Genomic DNA, 17202 nt, shown 5'->3' with positions numbered 1-17202 from the left:
ATAGTTGTAATATTCCTATCTCCTTCCATGCAGACTTTGCCCTTATGACTATGAGGGCAAAGGAAATTCTTTTCCTAAATGCACATCTAATAAAAGTGCGTGTCATTGCAGGAATTCTTAGCTGGTCCATTTGAAAACTTCTGATACATTCCTGTAGTGACATCCACAGTCGTGCAAACATGACCTCTAGGAACAAAACAAAAGCTATGCCTTCTCTTTGCCATTCTCACTCTTGTATGCCTAACAAAAAAACAAGGTTTCAGATCCAACCAGACAACACAACATAATCCTACAGTCTTTAGCTCTTTGCAAATTACTCTAAAAAAATGGAAAACTTTAGTGAAGTGCAAGTGCTATTCAAGTCACTACAAATACTTTACTGTACTCTGGAACACTTTGGGAGTTACAAACATACAAAATACTGTGCTGGATTCCCAACCATGATCTCATGTTCCTATTATGCAATAACTCTCCAATTATAATTATTCACAGCATCACAGTATAAGCCCTTAGTACTCCACAGTGAGTAAAGGAGGCCAGCCCAATTTGTGACCCATCAAACAGAACCTGCCAAATGATTAAACAATTCCTCTGATTTGGCAGTCGAAGGCTATCAGCACACAGAGATAGTTTGCTGAGGTTCCAGTGAGGCACCCTACATGGCTGGTGAGCTGCATTTAGCTTGATGGCTCAAAAGCTGAGTAGGCCTGAGATAAGGTCAATTATCTTTTAACAGGCAATAGATAAACAATGAGCCTCTTCTCGTTTGGCTGCCTGCTTTAGCACATCAAGCTGGTTTAACCTGCATTACAAAAGCGTGCAAACCAGAGTACAAACTGTTTTTACAAAACAGTATGGTTATATCAGCTATTTGTCATGACATCTATGTTTGATTTGCTCATTCAGTGGGGCCACTAATTCTTTTCATCCTGATCTACCACCACAACCATAGAAATGGAGATCCCGAGTAAAGTAGAAACCTCCTGTGTCCTAACTTATCTCACAGGATTGTTGTTAAGGTGAAAGGGAGAACTATGCGTGGTGCCCTGAACTCCTTGCAGGAAGAGTGAGTTAAAAATATAAGAAAAAAATACTTAGGAACACTGGTGATGGTGGACTTGAGGATAGAGAACCTCGCTCCCTTAAAAGGCCACCAAACCAACAACACTCCCTTATAAATACACGATCTAAAACATCTGCACACAGCTTGTCCACCAGTCCTAGAAGATTAAAAACATGTGGACTAGTCAGACTGCACTGAGCAGGGAGATGGACAAAATGACTTAAGGACCCTTCCAAATCTAGTGTTCTACAAGACATTTCCATAGACCAGTGGTTCTCAAACGTTTAGCGTTGGGACCCACATTTTAGAATGAGAATCTGCCAGGACCCACCGGAAGTGATGTCATGACCAGAAGTCACATATCCAGCAGGAAAATTTTTAACAATCCTAAACTGGAATTTTACACACACCCAGGAGTGACTTATTGTTAAAAGCATATTCATACATAGTAGCCTGTTAAAAGTACAGATCTGAAACATTTCCCCAAATGCAGTCACTTACCAGTCTAACATATTAAAAATAAAATATTGAAATGAATGGGGACCCATCTGAAATTGGCTCACGACCCACCTAGTGGGTCCCAACCCACAGTTTGCGAACACTGCAATAGACATTTCCCCATTTCTCCCATCAATTTCAGGAATATATTGACAGATTTGCAAGGAGTACTACGAACATACAAAGTTGCCTTATCTCCCAAATCAAACCACTTAGCCCCAAACTGCCTAGTCTGACAGGCTGTGATGTTCCCGAGTTCCAGGCAAGAACCTTTCTCAACAACTACTACCCAGACCTTTTAGCTGGGAAATACCACAGATTGAACTTTGCACCTTTTGCATGCAAAGTATGTCTTCTAGCATTGAGTTAGGGCCTTGTATCCCAGCACGGTGGCATTTACTAGATTTACAATAGATTTTTTTTTCAAGTAACCAGTTTCATCTTTAATAAATAATATGCATACATTATTTTGACATTGGATTAGCACACCACATAAGATTTGTTCTTGGATCACTACAGAGGCTCCCATAAATTAACCTTACTCTTACTATGGCATTTGGGGGACAAGTTCAGAAATCTCATGAATTATTACATGAAGCATTGTAGAAAGAGTAACTGGCAGCCTTTTCACTAAAAAGAAAAAAGCAGAACAAAAATGTAGCTTAGTCCCATATTCTGAACGTTAAGTTGCATAAAGTTTAGAGTCATGAACTTCTGATTTCTAATCTATGCTGTGATAATGAGACCTGGCTTGCCTAAGGCAACACTTAACCTGTCTGCATTTCACCATCTGTAAATAACTGGGAAATTTTATCTGTCTCACTAAGAAGTTGAAAAAATAATTAGTTTATTTTGCTTTCTACAAACCTCGCAAATAGTAAGCGTTATTAGTACATTTATCAAAAGTCTGAAAACTTGATGTTGGCTTATCAAAACAGTAAAACAACTAAAATTATTACTAATGAGCAGATCAATCCTAACCTGTGCTGGCACAGCCAGGGTGCATGGCCTGTACTGTATCCAGCACAAGTTAGGAGGTGCCAGAGGTCTCCTCAGCATAAGGGGATATAGTTCTACTTGCCCCAAATAATATGCCAGTCTGCCCTATGGTGCTTCTTGGATCTGTGCCAACTATTTGGCTACCACAAATCTGAGAAGTAAGGCTCAGTGTAAGAAGTAAGAAGTAAATCCCAGTGTAAGGCTGGGAGAGCCAGGAAGAGGGTTAAGATATCGCAGAGGAGGCCTTCCACCCCTTCTGGGCCCAATCCACCACCACCCCATTCTGCCCTCCCCTACCCAGAATTGCCCCCTCTCCACCACCCTTCCCATGTCCCTGCACCGCTTGGCACCTTACCTGCTTGTACCAGCAGCCGCAAGTCTAGATACAATACTGACTGGACGTCAAAGGCCACCTAATCTGTGCTGCTTACTCTTGAGGTGTTGCGAACATGCTTTAGGGCATGTTCGTAACACCTTCAGCTGGTGCAGCAGTCACTGCACCAGCAAAGAATAAGATAGGATTGAGCTATCAGACTTAAATTATCAGCCCATCACCATTCCTTTTAATTTACAACTATCATCTCACTTATCCAAACCCATCAAAGACCACTGATCCTAATATAGGTACTTATTCCCTCTCCCTCTGAGGCGAGATCAGGGACTTAGTTTCACCCTTGCCACAGAGTTCCTCAGCTTTTACAGAAGATGACAGCACTGCAAATTCAGGAAGCTCTGGGCAGGTCTATATATTAACTTTTTCCTGTGGCAATTGTTTAAAACAATTTCAGGATGCTGCCTTCCACTGCGATAATGCATAGTGCCAGTTATTACATTATCCTTCCATATTGCTTAGAGCGTATCTACTTCAACACCAGGAACCGATGCCTGAATGTTGCATACAACTAACGTTGAATGTTTCTAGTGCAGAAACTCTTCAAGCCAGCTAGAAAACTCGTATGATGACCAGCAATGCCACAGCAGCATGGAGGAGATACTACATAGAGCAAGGCTATCAAACATAAGGCCAGCAGGCTGGATACACCCCATGGAAGTTCTTTATTTGGCCCCCATGATAATTGGGCTAGCCCAGCACCACCATCGGCTGCTCTCAGTTGCTGAGCTGTGAGTGACCCATTGAAAGAAGTGACACTGCTGAAAGGGTACTACAGAAAGGGTGGCATTGGGAAAACCCAATTGTCATGCAGGCTACCCTTTCAGAAGCAGTGCTTTTCCCAAGATACTGGGAAGGAGAGATGGAGAGGAATGTTGAGAGGCCTTAGAAGGTGAGGAACGATACTGGGGAAGGAGTAGACCAGCCCTCAGCAGGTACCATGAATGCTATTCGGTCCACTATATAAAAAAGTTTGACACCCCTGACATAAGAGTATGGTTCAAGAGCACTTACAAAGCTAACAAATAACCTGACCTTCCATGTGATCAATCTGCACAGTACGCTTCCATTCCTCCTCAGCTATTAGACAATAAGTCAATTCTCACATTAATTTTTATATCTCACAATTATTTTTATGTGGTAAATATTTTCTCAGAATGCCCATCCACACAGTATTTATAACATCCTGGAGAAGTTCAGCTTTTCATTGAGTCTCCAGAAACAACAGATGTTATCATATAGAAAGGCTCACCACATGAAAAATGATGGAGAAATATTACCTCATGGCAGCTTTATTATGTCAAAAATAAAGTCAGAATCTGGTCTAACAATTTGCCTAGATAATCACTTGTCTTGAAGACTGCAATCCACCACTGCACATGTCAGCAAAGGCTGCCAAACTCCCTTCACAACTTCCTGCATCTTCAATATTTGTCAGTCAACAATTCTGTGGGAAAAGACAAACTCAGTTCCAGCTCTGTGCTCTATTTGGAGACATTGCTCTAGGTAAGAGCAGTGATCATTGGCATCCTTCAGTCTTGGAAGACTATGGTATCGCACGCTGAAAAGTGGTTCTGGAACAGCATATAGTGCAGCTGAAAAGGCCAGTAGTAATAATAGTAATAATAGTAAAATATTTGCTGTATAACATTCAGCAACATAGCTAACTAAACTAGACTTTACCTGGAAAATCTCAAATAATGAAAAAAGCACAGTAATGTTTGGGGGGAAATAAGGGAAAGCATTCGTGGGATCTTGTAGGAGAGGAGGGAAAACTCCCAAGTAAGGACTGATACACATTCCTTAGGTCCAAAGCAAATCCTGAGCCACTGGCTCTTGTTCTGAAGAGATGAAACATTCAACAACAATCTCAGCTTCGAACTTAAGGAATGCACATCAAAATGCAAATGCATTTCTGCAATACCATAATGCATCCGCAGCAGATGCTCAGACTCATAACATCATTGTTAGTTACACATCAAAGATGGGTTATTTGTTGTCTGGGATGAAATGGAATGAACTAGATGACAATTTGTCCTCAATAAAAAAATATTTTATATGTTCCTACTGCCATATGCAAACTAGGGCACAGACATTCTATCCAGAATTTATTGGATTTGTTTCCACATGCAAATGTAGACACAAACAGAAGCATTCATTGCAGTCAATGTAAAATGAAGGTCTATGTAGGACATCTGGAGACCAGACTCACAAGAGCCTCTTTAACTTCAGCAATGCAAACTAAAACTGAATTCTAGGCTAGCTAAGTGGGTCACAGCCAGTCAGATCTTTGCCACCTGCCACATAGTTTCTATTATACAGGGTTGTATGGTTCCATGCAAAGTCCATATAAGTAAAGAATTTGGTACTGTCCATAGAATTAGAGAGCTTCAGCTTGTCTTTTAAACCACTTGTCTAGTCCTTATAGCTAGAAAGATGGAATGTGCAGCTTTGTGAAAGGTCCAGTATTCAGAAGAGTGTGCGAAGAGAGCCAGAGATTCCAATACTATGAGAGAGAACTTTCATTGCTCCACTACGTCATGGCTAGCAGAAGCTGAATTATGAAAAATAAGCAACCATATGTAAACCAAGTTAGTTTATTTAATATATAATTTACAGCAGTGGTTCTCAAACTGGTGCGTCGCGACCCACCAGTTTGTGTAAGGGTTCCTCCATCCCTTTAAGGGGCGGGGAAAGGAGGGACACAGCAATGTGATCCCCATGATCATGTCACTAAGGGGGAAAGGGCAGTGCTTTTACCCACACAGGGTTGCAGCAGGGTGCAGGAAGTGCAGGGAGCCCCACGCAGCCCTCTGCAGGGCTCCCGGAGGCTTGGAACGTTCATAAAAACAAGTGCAAAGCACTTCCGGTTTCCAGGAGGTGCTTTGTGATCACTTGTTTTGAATGTTCCAAGCTGTGCAGGGCTTCCCGCACCTCCTGCAGCCCTGTCTGAGTAAAAGTATCCCCCCCCCCAGCTGCCCTCACCCCTCTCCTGCAAAAACTTACTTAGGGAGTAAATCTTCCTAAAAGTTTGAGAAACACTGATTCACGGAATTTGGCATTTCTAAGCGCATAATTGACGTTAAGACAATTTTTGGTGGATGTCCCCCATCTTTTGTTGCATAGCAGTGCTATATTTTGCCAGATATACTTGCTACTGTAAAATCTAAAAAGATATGGAAACTCACAAAAGTCCAGCTTCTTCTACCCAAGTCACTCCATATCTGTGTGTATGTGTGTGTGTGGGGGGGGTATTTACAGTGCTCAGCAAGGAAAGTCAGAGGCTGGTTTGTTTAACAGGTTCAAGACCTTCAGATTAACAAAAGAACAGCCCCACTGGATCAGGCCATAGGCAGTCCAGCTTCCTGTATCTCACAGCGGCCCACCAAATGCCCCAAGGAGCACAACCAGATAACAAGAGATCTGCATCCTGGTGCCCTCCCTTGCATCTGGCATTCTGACATAACCCATTTCTAAAATCAGGAGGTTGCGCATACACATCATGGCTTGAATCCCGTAATGGATCTTTCCCCCAGAAACTTGTCCAATTCCCTTTTAAAGGCGCCAGTCACCATCACCACATCCTGTGGCAAAGAGTTCCACAGACCAACCACACGCTGAGTAAAGAAATATTTTCTTTTGTCTGTTCTAACTCTCCCAACACTCAAATTTAGTGGATGTCCCCTGGTTCTGGTATTATGTGAGAGTGTAAAGAGCATCTCCCTATCCACTCTGTCCATCCCCTGCATAATTTTGTATGTCTCAGTCATGTCCCCCCTCAGGCGTCTCTTTTCTAGGCTGAAGAGGCCCAAAAGCCCTAGCCTTTCCTCATAAGGAAGGTGCCCCAGCCCCGTAATCATCTTAGTCGCTCTCTTTTGCACCTTTTCCATTTCCACTATGTCTTTTTTGAGATGCGGCAACCAGAACTGGACACAATACTCCAGGTGTGGCCTTACCATAGATTTGTACAACGGCATTATAATATTAGCCGTTTTGTTCTCAATACCTTTTCTAAAGATCCCAAGCATAGAATTGGCCTTCTTCATTGCCGCCGCACATTGTGTCGACACTTTCATCGACCTGTCCACCACCACCCCAAGATCTCTCTCCTGATCTGTCACTGACAGCTCAGAACCCATCAGCCTATATCTAAAGTTTTGATTTTTTGCCCCAATGTGCATGACTTTACACTTACTTACATTGAAGCGCATCTGCCACTTTGTTGCCCTTTCTGCCAGTCTGGAGAGATCCTTCTGGAGCTCCTCACAATCACATCTGGTCTTCACCACTCGGAAAAGTTTGGTGTCGTCCGCAAACTTTGCAACTCACTGCTCAATCCTGTATCCAGGTCATTTATGAAGAGGTTGAAAAGCACCGGTCCCAGGACAGATCCTTGGGGCACACCGCTTTTCACTTCTCTCCATTGTGAAAATTGCCCATTGACACCCACTCTCTGTTTCCTGGCCTTCAACCAGTTCTCAATCCATGAGAGGACCTGTCCTCTAATTCCCTGACTGTGGAGTTTTTTCAGTAGCCTTTGGTGAGGGACCGTGTCAAACGCCTTCTGAAAGTCCAGATATATAATGTCCACGGGTTCTCCCACATCCACATGCCTGTTGACCTTTTCAAAGAATTCTATAAGGTTCGTGAGGCAAGACTTACCCTTACAGAAGCCATGCTGACTCTCCCTCAGCAAGGCCTGTTCGTCTATGTGTTTTGAGATCCTATCTTTGATGAGGCATTCCACCATCTTACCCGGTATGGATGTTAGGCTGACCGGCCTATAGTTTCCCGGGTCCCCCCTCTTTCCCTTTTTAAAGATAGGCGTGACATTTGCTATCCTCCAATCTTCTGGCACCGTGGCCGTTTTGAGGGACAAGTTGCATATCTTAGTCAAGAGATCTGCAACTTCATTCTTCAATTCCTTAATAACTCTTGGGTGGATGCCATCAGGGCCCGGTGACTTATTGATCTTTAATTTATCAATGAGGTCTGAAACATCTTCTCTTTTAACCTCTATCTGACTTAACTCCGCAGTCAGGAGGGGCCATTCGGGCAGCGGTATCTGCCCGAGGTCTTCTGCTGTGAAGACAGATGCAAAGAACTCATTTAATTTCTCTGCCATCTCTATTTATTTATTTATATTTATTGAAAATAGATTTATATAGATTTATATAGATCTATATATTTATAGATTTTATAGATTTATTGAAAATGTCTGTATTTTTAAGAGTGTTTCCATATAAGCAAGAGAAACTTAATCCATCATGCAGGCTTCTTCTTAACACTATAACAGTGAAAGCAGGAGTGTCTAGAATTCCAAAACCCAAATACTACATGCCAAAATCTTCAGATGGAAGAAAGCTCTGGCACTTTGTGGCTCTCACAGCCTACACCACACCCCACCATTGTCACTTTCCCATGCTCTTCTCTAAGCCAGTACCTCTTCTCTCCCTGCACTCTGTAATCCAATCTCTAGATGGTTCTTTTTCTCCTACCACCACTGCAGCCTAAACACTACGAGGAGCAATGCGAATTTAAACACACTACCTCTGACGGGGAGAGAAGAAAAGCAGTGGCAGTGAGTACCCTAGGTATGCCACTGAGGCAAAGGCATCATTCTTTTTAATTATACTGGAGTTTGGTTTCTGTGTTCAGTGGCTGAACAGATACCTTGCACTCAGAAGGTCCCAGGTGCAATCCCTGATATCTCGAGGCACAGCTAGAGAAGACCCCTGTCTGAAATAATGGGAGACACTGCCAGTCAGTGCAGAAAATACTGAACAAGATAGAATAGTGGTTTGATTTCACATAACAGTTCAAACCTACTTAAACTTCCCTGCACCTATACAATAGTCCTGGCATGGGCTACGAGGCATCCCGCAGGGAACTTTAGCAGGTGGAAAGTGTCCTTGTGATAACGGGACGTTTGCCCCGGGTAAGCCCCAGCCTTTGCAATGTATTAACATGGACCTGCACCAGCTATATAGCGCTGCCAAACCCAGCCCCCTCCTGGGTCCAATCTGCCCATCCTCACCTTTATCACTGCCCTCCCCCTTCCCTGTTATCACTGCCCTCCCCCTCCCCCACCACTCTCCCTCCTCCCATCCCTGCAGTGCACAGTGCTGTACTTAGCTGCTTCTGCAGGTGTCCTACGTTTCATCAGTGTGCATGGAAAGGCTCTAGCCTTCCCGCTGGCAGGCCTGGAGGCTGCACTGTCACTACATGCTTTAAGGCGTGTTTGCAACAATGTGCACTGGTGAAGCAGCCACTCCGTTGGCACAACTGACTCATAGGACTGGGCCATAAGACAGATTCATATGTTCATGTATTTCTTTCTTGAACTGCAAAATAAGGTAATTATATAAGAAGTCCTTAGGGGTCACACTACAGTTTGTTCACTCATTTTAAAAAACTAAAACAAAAAACACAGGCTGGCTCAGGTGACAAAGGTGTCAATCCTAATTCAGTCCTGCAGTTTGTTACTTATCCTCCTGCCCTGAAAAGAGATGGTTCATTTGAGACCAGAAGCAGGCAAAACTTTCCCCTACAAGCTGTCCTGTGACACAGGTATGTGTAAGCAGGTGGGAAAGTTTTACAGGTAGGTACCAAAATGGTATTATCTTATAAAGCTGCCCTATACTGAACACTCTGTGTGGGTGTGGGTGGGAGTGAGAGACAGAAAGAGAAATATATATGGGTCAACATTAATAGTCAGGAAAGCATGAGAATCACAAAAGTAAAACATTTTTATTACATCTGGGAGAAATGGGACCGATCCACAGTGCAAATCAGCTGTCCTGCCTGATGTTACACAAGCTTTTTTTTATACAGACTTAAATCACAACCTGAGATTTGACTATGTTCCCTTATGTGCAAAGTTATAACAGTGACACAGTGTACTTCTTCCTAGCGATGAATATCTGTACAGAATTAATGAACTGGAGCTATGCCTCAGCTTACTGAGTGGCCACACACCACCGCACCATGCAATGTTCAACTCTGTTTTTAAACCATGAGGGTGGACGCCACAGTGAAGAAAAGAGATCAGGTTACACACGCACACACGGCTACTTACGTTTGGTGCACCTCTGAGAGCCAGGAGCTTTGCTCCAGCCGTGACAGCACTGCCCTCCACAGACATTCACCCTGCAGCAACAGTAAAGAGAGGAAAGAGTCCAGCACGGTCCTTCACACAACAGTATCAAAGGCCAGGTGCAACATTCTCAACATACAGCTGCTGTACAATTCAGTAACACACTCTTTTTTTCACTGGGGATGGATGCAAAAGAAATTGTTCCTTGCCCCAAAGCAGGGGGTGGGTTTAAAAGGCAGGAGAGAACTTTAACAGACTGAAAGGAAGGGAGACTCTGCAGATGCCTGCCTGCCTGTTGTAACAAATGTTACAAGTTGGTAGGAGAGAAAAAAAGTTTAAAGCCTGAGGGAAGGCAATTATAAACCTTGTAAGAATAGACGCTCATTGTTCTTTAGCACTCCAGCCTCAACCATCTGTAAAGAGGTAAAAGGTCTTTCCTGGCTTGTTGTGCCTCCTAACAGAGTGGCAGTTTCTTTATCTTTACCTCACTTTCATTGCACATGACCAAGGCATATCCTTGGCTGCCTAAATATGAGAAAGAGTGCAGACAGCCAAACTTCTCTGCTGTTTGTATTCTCATCACCTTCACAAAGTTTAGGCCCTGAAGCCAACCCTAATCAGCTCAGCCTCTGTAGCCTCAGCAGGGTACAGTTTGACAATCAGGGTGGTCTGTTAAGGCTGCAACCCAGTCTTATCTGGGCCAAGAAGAAAGGGAAGCAAAGACTGAAAGAGCTCTGTGATGGCTGGGCGATTTAGAGACAGCCCATTTTCTAGGCATGCTGAGATGGTTTGCCTCAGGTACTATTAAGGACAGCAAATTGTCACCATTTAGTTTATTATGTTTTTACCACCATGAGGGGTGCCATTTGGCTTTTTGGCATCAGTTATCAAAATGTCTTGAGCTATCTGGAAAGCAGGGATGTACCATAACTACAAGTCTTCTCATTTAGTAGTTATTTGCTTTTAATTCTTACCCGGAGATAACAATCTCACTCATGTCCTTTCGCTGCAGTTGTGCTCATTCCCTCCCAAATCTTGCTGCCCTGTGTCCGAAGCTTCAGGAGAACACATGCAAAGGTAGGAAAGACTTAAGAATGTCTTACTGTATTTTTAGAATTCGTGAAACAAACACAAGGCAAAGGAACAACATGACAAGGGGGCTGAAAAGGCAGAGTCTTAAATAGCAGAAGGGAATTTTATTGCTAATTGCCAATAACAACAAGCAGGAGAATGGAGGAAACAATTACAAGGCAAGTCTCACTAGGTTTTAGCCTTGTTTTTATACCAATGTTCAGTCATGAAACATGTGATGCAGTAAAAAAAATATCTTTGAGCATGCACAAAGTGTTTTATCCATAAGCAAAAAGAGTTATATGACATCATTCTGCATAGCAGGCATTAGTGGCAAAGAATTCCAAGGCTATGAATATGAATTCCATAAATACTTGAGTCTAGGACTGCAATGTTTTAATTAATTGCAGCAGATTTTGTTTTAATTTATTTATTTTCTTTGACACAAGAACTTACAAAAACCATAGATGGCACACACGTGACCTTAGACAAAGCAGTCTCCCTTCTCTGCCATACATATTTATTCAAATGAAAATATAGCAGATTTAATCAATTTATTACTCAATGAAAATCATATGATTATTTAAGTTTTTTTTGTAACTGGGTGACAGCCCTATTTAAATCTCACGCATCCCTTATTTACCAGTCTGAACGATGTTCTTCATATGGCCACATGTTATCCAGTCATCAATCAAATTCCACAATAATTTAAATACTTCCATCATTCTTTTGTAATATGTCTGTCCAGTGAAAGTGCAAGACAGAACTCTTTTCTACTTTGACAAAGTTCACTTATTGCTGCTTGCTAATATCTCCAAGAATGACCATTACCCAAAATGTCCTCACACTGTGGCAACTTTTTGTGCACACTCTTATAACTTAGGGCCCAGTCCTATCCAACTTTCCAGCACTGATGCATCCATGCTAACAGGGCATGCTCTGCATTCTGTGGTGGGGGAGCAGTCATGGAGGAAACATTTGTTTCCTTACCTTGGGGCTGCATTGTACCTGTATCCCTACTGAAAAGTTGGATAGGAATGGGCCCCCAGATACCTGAATCTGGACTAGCTTTGAATCTTCTCCCAGTCCCCACTTCAGAGGTTTAGTCCTGCTGTCCTTAAACCTCTTTCTACAGGTACAACATTAGCTAAACCGCTAACCCAGTGGTTCTCAAACTGTGGGCCTGGTACCCACCAATTGGGTCATGACCCAGTTTTTGGTGGGTCACAAAACTGACACGGCCAATTTGGCTATGTGCTTCCAGGGTTAAACAACCTGACACTTGGGGGGGGGGGAGTATTGCTACCCAATCACCATTATAGCCACAGAGGCTTGAGTAGCTGGTAAAGTGAAACTTTTTTTTAAGACTAAAAAGTTTGGAAACCACTACCCCTAACCTAAAGCTCTCCACCCCACCACAAAATCAGTTTCGCCAGTACCATGCCCTTTGCTTCCCATCTGTTCTCATTCCCTTCCCCTATGCCTGCAATTTTCAGCCATGTGCGAAGCAATATAGGAAGGCCACCCAGAACTGACTCTCTCCTAGCTCGCCTATACCCTGATTTAGCAGGTCCAAACAGTGAGTCCCCTTCTTCGCAGCAGGGGAATAGCAAGAGAGTTCCTGCAGACGGGCTTTTAGCATTAGATTGCACTGAGTCACTTCAAGGGGGGGGGGGGGAAGGCAAGGTACAGAGGCATTGTGGGATGCACCGAGCATGCATTTCATTACAGCGGCATGCACGACAGGCATGCACGATCAAAGCCTCCGGGGGGCTCCCTTGAGAGGGGGATCGATCGCGGGGAAGGGACGGCGCCGCCTTACCCCTGCAGCTGCTGCAAGTGGGGCTTGGGCCGAACCTGCACACCGGAGGTGCCGTTGCTGCCGCGCTGCTGGAGCTTGGAGCGCGGGACGAGCTTGCCCGGCTTGCTGAGGGATGTGGCGGGCTTGTGCTGGAGTTGCACGGCGGGGCCCAGGCGGAGCTGCATGCTGGGGCTGCTCACTTGACTCGTCCTGCGAGTTCGCTCCAAGGTGCTGCTGCGTCGGGCGCTGTAGCGGGTGTTCAGCTCCACATTGAACGTGCGCTGCTGCTGCTGCGGCTGCCGGCGGCCGCTGCTGGAGGCGCCCGACTGATCGGGGCGCAGCACATAGGTGATGGTCCTCAGTCTTCCCTTCTCGGAAGCCTCGAGCAGTGGGGACAAAAGCACGCAGGCACACAGCAGAAAAGCCCACCTGATCCAAGCCATTTCCAGGACAAGGAGGGGGGATCCCTGCGGCTGGGCAAGCGCCACAAACCCTCGAGGCAAACAAAAGAGCGCACGCACACACACACACCCTGGTTTTGCAAAGTTCCTGGTTTTGCAAAGTGTCGGATGCAATCTCCTTGGCGTGCGTTGCTCCCAGATCAATGCGGTTCCTTTTCCTTTTATGCCCAAAAGCAATTTTTTCAAGAGGAAAAAACAAAGTGCTTTAGATCCACTCTCCCATCCGCTGCCTCGGAGAGCTCCTGCCCACTATGTGAGGCAAGTTCAGCAAAAAAGTAGTTGCACTTTGTAGGAAAACATTGTTGCAGGGAGAGGAAGCAAAGGGGTAGATCTCAGCTCCACGCAGGAGGAGGTGGGGCAGGGTGTTTTTTGTGGGGCTCTCCCTCTCTCTGTCTCTAAGGGAAAGATACTTATGCTGCCGGAGTTGTTAGCAATCTATATGCCTGTGTAAGAAACTGCCTTTAAGGCAGTTCAGGCGGGTGGAGGGGGGAAGTCTTTTTAAAAAGTTTCTACAGTGTGCAAACTCCCCTTGAGTGTCAGATGAGCGCAGCCAATCGCAGGCAGGCATGACGTCATACAGCCGGTCCTAATTGGGAAGACTATAAAATGGGGCAGGAACTTCAGAGTCACAAGCCAGTTTCAAATACAGAACTTTGTACAGCTGGGGATGCTCTTGCCTCTGTGATCTCATTAGAAAAGGGGCCAAGAACTCAGGGGAGCTATTGAGGCATCTTTTCATTTTGTTAGCCATGAGTGTCCATAACCTGTTTGCCTCAAATACATGGTAAGAACTGTGGATTGCCTGCTGGAAGCAAATCTTTCTTAAATTATGGCAGACTTCAATGCTGCTCTCTGTCATCCAAAGGTCTACAGAGAAAACCAAATGAATAAGGGCCCAATCCTATCCAACTTTCCAGCTCCAGTGTAGTCACAATGCAGCCCTGTGGTAAGGGTACATGTGTTTCCATACCTTAGGAAGGCCCCAGTGACTGCCCTTCCACCACAGGGTGCAGCGCACACCCCACTGGCACAGCTGCACCAGCACTGGAAAATTGGATAGGATTGGGCCCTAAATGTTTCCCTGTCCCAAAAGGGCTCACAGTCTAAAAAGGTGCAAAGGAAACAGCAGCAAACATTCACTATAAAAAACACTGTGCTGGGATGAAGAGTGACAGTCTTCCCCCGCTAAACAAAAGCACTTGAAAAAATACCTCTTTGTCCAGTTGGAAGGTTACCTATCAGAAAGATGTCGTGTGAGACCCCATACAGAAGGGTCCCCTTAGCTAGCAGGATGAGGGTAGCCAGCCTCCTGGGGATACTAGGGGAAGGACCTCTCAAAACACCTGGAGGTGGAGGTCAGGGTCCTCAGACAGCCAGCACAGGTGCTATGGTTGAGTATACAGCCTGGGCTCCAATCACAGAAGCACATCTGAGGCAAACAGATGTGGCAAGGTGGGGCCAGACGTAAGGAGTGAAGGGGAATACAGATTCCGTTCTGGAACACACACACACACACACACACACACACACCCCGGGAAAGCTGAAACTGCAGATATGGGCAAATGCCCGTCTGGGGAGCTGCCCTCCCCTCTCCTCCAGAGGAGCCTCTAAGCTCAGCAGAGGGCAAATACATCTGTTCCCAACCTATGCCAAACTCAGACTAAGCTCTGAAGCTTAAAAAAAAGTGACTTCCGGTTTCTCCATGAAGAGTGGTCAAAGTCTGGCCCCTGAAAAGACACACCATCAGCTTTGCTGGTGCTTTAATTGGCCAAAAGTAAAGGAGCAGGCCTGCCACATTTGTGCCTCCTGCCCCAAATGCCAGTTGACTGAGGCCAAGGGGTCACTAATTCCCTTGCCCATTACTTGCTTTGAGAAAGTGGCCATAGATATTTCTGGGGGCCCTTCCCAAAGCCCATGGAGCACGCACTCACATCTTACACCCCAATCCTAAATCAATCCCCTGTGTCGATGCAGCTGTGCCAATAGAATATGTGCTGTAACCTGTGGTGGGACAGTCCAGAGGCCTCTTTGAGGTAATGGAACTTTTGTTCCCTTAACCCACGGCAAGCCTCCACTACCCTAATAGGTCTCCTCATATCTGCACCAGCTATTTTCCTAGTGCAAATCTGAGGAGAGTCAGAGAAAAGGAAGGGCACAGGGAACTGGGTTAGGATCACATGCCAGTACCATCACATGCCAATACCATATGCCAGTACCATCAATATACAACCCCCTCCCATTCTGCCTCCTGCTCATCCCCTCCCTGCCAAGAAGTTCCCCTGTTCCTTCCTCTCCCTGCCCTGTTCCTGCACCCGCTGCCTTACATTCACTCCTGGAAGTAGATGGCTGCGGCAGTCAGCCTGAGGTGAAGCTTTTGCACAGTAGCACATGCTGGTCCCAATGCCTATAAGACATCATCCTGACTGATGGGGGCGGGAATGACAAGATGGTAGGGCCTGTCTGGGAACGCTACACATGCAAGGAGGACCAAGGCTGCTTATGGATGCGGACCTCCACACCGCACAACCAAAGCTAAGGAGATAATCAATATAATACAGCCATTTTCAACCACTGTGCCATGGCACACTGGTGTGCCATGAGTGGTCCCCAGGTTGTGCCACAGGAATTAAGGGAAGGTCATTTATTAGTAGGGCCAATGGGGGATGTGAGCCCCCACTGGCAGCATGGTGTGCCTTGTCAATTGTCAAAAACCTGATGGTGTGCCTTGACAATTTTAATGCTTAGTCAATGTGCCATGAGATGATAAAGGCTGAAAATTTCTGGTATAACAGATCACAGGCGAGGAGGTGAATAGCATGAGAAGGCATCATAGGCATCCCAGATAAAGGGAGAGAAAGTGCCTGGAAGAAGGATTCATGGAGAAGCCCTGAGACTATTCTGATAGAACTAAAAGAAAGTTGTTACTTTGGCACTTCTGGCTGGTAAGGGTATTTGTTTCCATACTCCTCACTGCTCACTACTGAAACATGACCAAGACTCACCCCTGTGATGTGGAACTCCCTTCATGGGATGACCTGAGGCCTCTGGAAGCTGCTACACATAGCATGAGAGCCCTTGGTCCAGGCATTTTCAACCACTGTGCCGTGGCACACAGGTGTGCCACAAGAATTTGGGGGAAGGTCATTTATTAATAGGGCCAATGGGAGATGTGAGCCCCCACTGACAGCATGGTGCGCCTTGTCAATTGTCAGAAACCTGGTGGTGTGCCTTGACCATTTTAGTGCCTTGTCAGTGTGCCGTGAGATGGAAAGGGTTGAAAATCACTGCCTTGGTCTAACATTTTCTCAATTAGTTTTCCTCTGTTCAGAAGTTTCAGGGATCCATCGAGTGAAAGGACTAATTCTTAAAGGATATGGGTCTAACTCAGCAGTAGGATATTTCCAAAGCAGTGCCACAATCTTTATGATGAGTCAAAGGCCTGAACAAGATCACTGTGGCTCCAGTGCATTGTCAATATAGCAGTGCTGGAACTCTATTTAAAACATCTATTTATATTTGAGCAGATTTTTAAATAGATAAGCTGCAGTGTAGAGCGATGGGGGAGTTTCAGCTCATTTCACTTTTGCCAGGAATCTTGTCAGTTGGCAAGTCCTCCATTCCGCACAGAGAATAAAGTATCTCTGTATGCCTCACACACACATGTACACGTACACGCACACACAGTTAAAGCCAGCCATCTTAGAGTCTGCCCTCCTCCTCCCCCCAAAAGTAAAATCATGAACCAGATAAAACTCAGTTTGCCCTTTTTTTCCTGAAAATTTCCTTTGAACAATTCTTTAAAACCTAGGCCTAGTTCCAATA

General features: G+C 45.0%; 1 protein-coding gene across 7 annotated transcripts in view; it reads right to left on the bottom strand.

Annotated features, from left to right (window-relative positions):
* Positions 1-13835, bottom strand: part of LTBP1 (latent transforming growth factor beta binding protein 1) — a 244734-nt gene extending 230899 nt beyond the window's left edge. For all 7 annotated transcript variants that reach the window (XM_066618199.1, XM_066618207.1, XM_066618215.1 and 4 more), the window contains exons 1-2: positions 12941-13835; positions 10030-10100 (exon numbers count right to left, since the gene is read on the bottom strand). In XM_066618199.1, coding sequence (XP_066474296.1) covers positions 10030-10100; positions 12941-13362 — 493 coding nt within the window. In that variant the 5' untranslated portion in view covers positions 13363-13835. The remainder of the gene's footprint in view (positions 1-10029; positions 10101-12940) is intronic.
* Positions 13836-17202: the final 3367 nt, after the last annotated feature.

This window comes from Tiliqua scincoides, chromosome 1 (genome assembly GCF_035046505.1).
Source record: "Tiliqua scincoides isolate rTilSci1 chromosome 1, rTilSci1.hap2, whole genome shotgun sequence".
Classification (NCBI taxonomy): Eukaryota; Metazoa; Chordata; class Lepidosauria; order Squamata; family Scincidae; genus Tiliqua; species Tiliqua scincoides.
This window is presented reverse-complemented; position numbering and strand designations above follow the sequence as displayed.